A 6,871-nucleotide genomic window follows, 5' to 3' on the forward strand; every position below is an offset into this window, starting at 1 on the left:
CGCACGTCAGTGTCCTGTTTTAGGCCAGAAACCTGTTAAATCGGATTTAGCCAAAAGCCGTTTGTCAACTTTTGCAGAACACTGATGGGTTGCTTTCCGAAGACGTTTTGTATCTCTTCCGTCAACTTTATCAAAACATCGAGGCTGTCCTGAAGATTCGACACTTGAAGAGGCACTTCCATCCAGCAAGTCTACCGCACCTGATCCTCCGCACACACGCACATTCAAGAGAAGGAGGACGCGTCGACCATGAAGGCCAAACAGCGCAAGTCCCGCATCGATACTGACGTGCCCATGCCCGACATCTCGCGGCCTCGACGCCTGAAGAAAGCCGAGAAATCGGCCAAGTATACAATTGTCTGCGATTACATAATCTTAAGCGTTTAAAACTATTAAGAGGCTAAGTCTGATCACGATACTGTCGCATCTAGTTACAAATCGAGCACCCACCGCCTAAAACCCCAACCGAGACGAAGACCCCGGCCACATCGCATACAACGAAAAAAAGACGTCGACGGTCGGCCGCAGAAATTGACCGCAAATTTAAGTGCTCGGTCGCCAAGTGTCCCAAAGTACGACTTCAGTCCATGTGTTTTTCAAAAAAATGAAATCGTTTTTTTCAAAAAAATTCCTCGTTTTTTCGAATTTAGGCGTATGGGTCCGAAGGTTCGTTATTTCACCATCAGCGGATCAAACATCCAGAACTCGCAAAAGTAGAAGCCCGAGAGAAGAAAGAGAGTCAGGTGAGGTATTTATGCTCGTTTTCAATGTCGAATAACCTTTTATTTATCGAACATACGCTTCTAGGTCGGGACGTTCTTGCTCCCTCTTCATTCCAATGCGCCTCGAAATGTCTCGATTCGACCTGCGACGCCATTGCTAAGCTTCGTCGATCCCAGTACGGTAAACCTCATCGCCCCAGCAAATGCCATTGCATCTTCATCGGAATTGCTGCCTCCTTTTGCCAAAGCCGCCCGCTGTCATTTACGCTCGCGCTCCAAGTCGGATCCCATTGCGTCCATTCTGAAAGCATGTACTTTGCCACTTCCTATTCCTTTGAAATCAACTCGCAATTGTCGCGTTCGTATACCGTGTGAACCCGTGGCATGGCCTCTCGAAAAGACTAAAAGCCGGTCAAAATCCGAGTCTTTTCCTGAAAAATCATCACCTTCGTGTTCCCTCATTCAAGCTAATAGCAACACTCGTAGTCACAAGACCGTCGTCCCGCTTCCTCTCAATGATTCAAGGGCTTTTGAATGGCATCCAACCGCACTTTCAACGACCGTATCGAAAGACGACGAGGCAATTGATAAAGACATTCTCTCTGTCTTAGCATTCGGGGATGCCAATGATCCATCGTATAACTTCTCGCCTTGTACCGAACTCAACACTACGATGATTGTGCCAAGCGTAAATGGTCTTGAGGATTGTCCAAGCGCTAAACAAGCTGCAAATTGCTTTTTGGAAACAAAGGAACCGGAATCGGAAATGAATTTGACCACGTTGGCTCGACTGGAGCACGATTGGACCCGTGCTTGCCACTTGTCGACGCATTTAGAAAGAATGTCCATGAGTCAAATCGAATCGACGACGAGGCATCGGTCGACGAACAATGGAGTGCCCGTAGTAGCTTCATTTTCGATGGCTCGAGACGGTTCGCAGTGGTTTCAAGACGCAACAAATGTACCTTGTACGGTCGATAGTTCGTCGGAATTTACTTGTGCCGTGCTGGATGAGTTGCTTGAGCGTGAGGATCTTGTCGAGTGGAAAGGTCTCGAGGGATTCGAAAACAGTTGGGAAGTTCGCGAAGGACTGGACGAGGGACTGAGGCCAACGACGCTGCTGTAATGGGGTCCTTGCATAGGAACGTGTTTGTGTGTGTGCTGTGTAGAGTATCGTATGTCTTTTGATCTGATCTTCCTAAGAAGAGGAATGCTTCTTTCTACTATTTGTCGCTTTTTCTTGCAATAAACGACGCTGTTGAAAACGCTTCAAGCGATCGAAAGAACAAGCACGTACGTTAAAGGCCTTCCGTTTTCGAAAGCAATGAAAGCACGAGTCTCCACGACGCAAGAATGGGAGAGAATTCAGCTCCAAACGCTTGCAAAGATGAAGTCTTCGGCTCAAAATCGTGACAAGGAGAAAAGGGTACGCCTTTTAAGGATCAGCAGGACAAGATGGAGGCCAAATGTTTCAATACAAATGCAAGTACCAGCGTAAGACTGGGTCGAGCCGCGTGATTGGAATGACGCGTGTTTTCATATTGTACGGAATTCTTAGGCCTCCTAGGAATGGTATACATGCCCATGTCTTGGGATGGTCACTTTGGCATGTTTTTCTTGCTTTAAAACCGTTTTTCAAAACTTTGACTTTGGCAAAGTTTATTAAATTGACGGTGAAAAAATGAATGTGGAAATTTCATTGTTCTGGAAATTGGAAGCCAGTACAATTACGAATTTTCAATTAGTGTGCTACGATATCGCGTAACGATATAAACCAAAGCAATAATGCTGGGGCAGTCAAGAGGCGGGAGAATTTGCACAATTGACAAATACGATTGGATGAAAACTGGTTGCGAGTGCAAAGCCCGAGATAAATTAAAGAAAAAGAACTTGCACGGATGACTAAAAAATAGGATTTGCTTGAATTAAGAGAAAAAAAGGATGACAATTTGGATGAAATGGCTGTTGATGTCTTTTACTTTTAACAAGATCTACTATTTATAAGAAGCACCTTAACGAGAAATGAAGATCCGATGGGCTTGCTAAACCATGCTGGTATTTTGGTAGATCGACTGGCTCGTTTGTAAGAACGCAAACTTGCACCATGCAACGCTTTTTCCAATCGGAATTTTTTCGTCACTCAATACATGCAGCGTAGGCGGGCAAGTCTATTGCGGCCACGCTCTACTTAAAGCACTCACCTTAGCACAGCGAGAAAGCAGGTTGACCGTCTTCTCTCACGTGTAGTGAGGTAGTTGGTCGGCGCCTAAGCGACCTCACCCAACGAACAAGACGCCTTAGTTAAGAAACGTCGGTGGTCCGGCTCCACGTGCGCACTTGTGAGCCAGACCGTAGTTTTCAGACGACTTGATATTTGATAGTATTAAATATGAAACCTATTTTAACCAATCATACGTTCCATCTTTGTAAATATGCACTGATATGTATTGCGAGCGTATTATTCTAAATTTCTCGTATCTTGGATGACGCGAGGCATCATCCCTCCAAATGTGAATGCACTCAAGTGCATCACATACACAAGGGTGGGTCACAATATGAACCACCCCCAAGTGGTGGGTCTAATTACTTCACATAAGGAATTGACCATCCTGTAAAGTACACAAAGTGTACTTAACGGGGATTGTGTAAGATAGGGCAACTTTAACCCGTTACACCATCCCCCCTTTAAGAACGAATTTACATCATGCAAATTCGTCAAAGTGGAGCGAGGAACAACGAGCTGTTTAAGGCGCCGCTTTTGTTTCTCTCAGTCACTCTAGCGACCTGTGTGCACATACATGGCGCCAAACATGCCACCTGAAAGGGGCAAAGCTGGTGGGTCGTCTGCAAAGATACCCACTTATCCACGCACGAAGCGCACGCGCCGCGTTAGCACGCCGCCGTCGCTCAGTACCGCAGTTATAACGCCGACAGCTACTGCTGCTGTGGCGCCTCCCACTTTTACAGTGAATATGTAGATCTGTCGCTAATTGTTGACTACAATGAGTCGATACCGCTGCCATCGCTTCATAGTAGTGATGAGTACAGCGAGCTAATGAGGAAGGATGATGGCGCGTTATTGCCCATCCAAACTTCACTCATTGCTCCTAACATGGAGACAACAAGGTTTTTCTAATGCTGTCTCGTCGTCGGCGCTGGCTAGCGCAGCGATTATTCATGAGAGCGCTGCCCATAAATGTGTAGCTGCATCTCCGTTGGGTGAAACCACAACGTCTTATGCTCAGACCGTTTTCATATTGGTTCTGAGATAGGCGAGTCTGAGTGTAAGGCTCCGCCGACGACACGTGAGCGAGCTCAGTCGGTGTCACAAGCCGGTCGTATCGAATGTGGCTACATGACAGGTGGCATATCACTTATGCCCTCTCCATATCGATGGCCTCGTATTATCGGGCCAAGAGCGTCGCTCCTGGAGCGCGCTATTCTAGACGCTCATAATTATTATGGTGTCTATATTCATGGTAGGTTCAGGGAAAATTGCTTGGACGTATTTCCCCGATCCCGGTCGCATTGCGTTCAAATAAACGCCCGACCAATGTAAGGCAACATTAACGCGCCGCTTGCAACCGCATTACGGTGCGGTGAAACAGCGGTAGCAGCGAATAAATTTCGCTCGCTTGCGTGTGAAAGAAATCATGGCCGGTACTTTACCCCCACCCCTGTTCCTTCTCACCACGCTACTCCTGCTAGTCCATTTAAGAGTAGCGGAGAAGCCTCAGCTGGTGCTCCTTTTCGAAGGCAGTCACCATGCCGGGCACGTCAAGCACGTCAATACGTAGGGTCGAAACTCTTTGGGAATCCTTTTATTTGGGCAAGGTGGGTTCTTCCCGCATGGTATTCCACAGGACGAGGATCTGATACTTCTGCCCCCCCGGAGCGGCGGGCAAGCAACCTTCAAACAAGGAAGCGTTGGTTCCTACCCCCATTCACCAATGCAGACGGCGCCCAATAGAAGTGGCCGTTGCGCCCACCTACTCGCGACTGCCTTATCCGCGTCCGTTCATTTGCAGGCGTGAAGCGCTACTGAACGTCACATTGGGGATCTCGAGGGTCAAGTCTTTGCGACTGACGTCGGATCTTCATGATGTCCGCGCGAAGGATCGTCAGGGTCAAGAACTCCTGAAACTTCGGAGGACATCTTGGAGAAGTTGACGCTGAGGGACCCGCATTACTGCGTGGTATCCCTCGCTCTCCGAGTCCGTTACGTTCTTTTGGAAAGAGAAGGTCCGAGGAAAGTCTTTCACCTTCCTCAACCCCCCATCTGTTTGACACTCGACCCATGGTCGGTGTCACCACCAGTCTCCTTAGACTGATGGGAATCTGTTACCTCGTTTGGTTCTTCATACCGTTTGAGACGACACATGTAAAATACGGGGTGCGTCATCATTCACGGCGGGAGAGTTAGCATATAATTTAGGTCTCGAACCTCGTCACGTAGTTGACATTATCAAAATATCGTTATTATTCACAGGCATTTATTGCCGTGACTACATACTGACCGCTGCCAAACCGGCAGGGTCACTAGAGCAAGTTTCTGTCTTTGAGATGATACCCTCACGGGTCATCGTCAAATTGACGAAGCGATGTCCCTCTTTCGCACCGAGTGTAGTGAGGAGCCCTCCCACTAAGACTTGGGCTGCGCACAAACGAGACTGGCGTCCTAGGATGGCGCAGTCCGTTTATATAGAATCGTGTCTCTCACCCGTATGACGTGGACATTGTTATTTATAGCGAATTCCACAAAGGACAATTGTTTGCTTCATTCTTTGGCAGTCGCAATCATGCGTAATACATCAGCCACGATCCGATTGGCCGCTCTGTTTGGCCAGCGGTCTGGGGGTAATTGCAGTCGACATGTGGAGCTTGCTACCTAGCAGCTCAAACACATGTCGCCAAAACCCTGACGTAAGACGTAGACCCCGGTCCGACAATATGAACTCGAGCATCCCGTGTAGTCGGTATACATGATCCTGGAACAAAAACACTGCCTCCTTGCCTGTGATCGATGTTTTACATGGTGCTAAGTGCATTATTTTGCTTAGTCTGTCTACAAAGACGACGAGCCCCGTCAAACCCTTGGGGTCGGGCGGCATTGTAAATCTGAAGTCCAGACTTGCCGACTTCCAACAATCCGTTGGAATCGGTACAGCTTCAGTGGCTTACTGCTGGATGTTGCAGGCTTTAACGCTCTGACACTGTTCGCAAGGGCGAATATAGTTGACCACCCATGTAGCCACCGAATTCGTCTGACACTTTTAAAAATGTCTTTCACGGCCCAGATATCCACTCGATGGTGTATCATTAAGCTCGAGAAGAATCATCAGCTTGTGATCTGGATCATGAGGCACAGATATTATCAAGGGTTCACAAGGTGATTGCTGATGCCATAACATGCCATCGCTGTAGTTAAATCGATTTAGCTGTGCGACGGAAGGGAAACCTTTCGTTGACCGAAGTGATCCAACAGCAGGCGACAATGTTCGTCATGACTGTAGCTCATGGCTGCCAACGTTGACGACTCAACGTTGACGACTCAACGTTGACGACTCAACGTTGACGACACAATTTGTGCTTTAGCACGAGGCATACTTTCCTGGTTTCTTGCCTCGAAGTCTGCTCTGCGCGGTATCGCGTCAGCCAAGACATTCGACTTACCCGTCTTGTATTCAACTTTGAAATTAAATTCAGAGAAGAATGTAAGCCATCTAGCCATTCTAGGCGAGAGGTGCGATAAATTAATAGCGGTCCGCAGTCCGTATATACCACAAATGGTTCGGTGTCCAACAGGTGCACTCGAAACTTAACAAGAGCATACATTATTGAAAGTAGTCCCTTGTCATGCATAGGGTAATTCAGTTTTGCGGCTTTTAGAAGCCGGGACTAATAAGAAAGGACACGGTCAACGCTTTCGTCATCATTTTGCTTGCATCGCAGACGACGCTAAAGGGCTTATCCTCGTCCAGCAATGCCAAGACCGGCGCCTCTACAAGAGATTGCTTCACTGCGAACGCATATACTTGTTCTTCTAACCAAACCCATTCTGCGGCCTTTTTAAGGAGGCCAGACAATGGTTTGGTTCACTCAGCATAATTCTAGCTATACTTTTGCAAGTAATTAGCGAACCCTGGTGA

The 6,871-nt window shown here is 47.6% G+C and overlaps 1 protein-coding gene across 1 annotated transcript; it reads left to right on the forward strand.

Annotated features, from left to right (window-relative positions):
• Nucleotides 1-1,945, forward strand: CCR75_006151 (uncharacterized protein). Its single transcript, XM_067964222.1, has 4 exons — nt 1-357; nt 432-572; nt 651-743; nt 808-1,945. The coding sequence occupies exons 1-4, from the start codon at nt 250-252 to the stop codon at nt 1,846-1,848; spliced, it is 1,383 nt and encodes a 460-aa protein (XP_067821100.1). The 5' UTR covers nt 1-249; the 3' UTR covers nt 1,849-1,945.
• The last annotated feature ends 4,926 nt before the right edge of the window (nt 1,946-6,871 follow it).

Source organism: Bremia lactucae, linkage group LG5, assembly GCF_004359215.1.
Source record: "Bremia lactucae strain SF5 linkage group LG5, whole genome shotgun sequence".
Lineage (NCBI taxonomy): Eukaryota > Oomycota > Peronosporomycetes > Peronosporales > Peronosporaceae > Bremia > Bremia lactucae.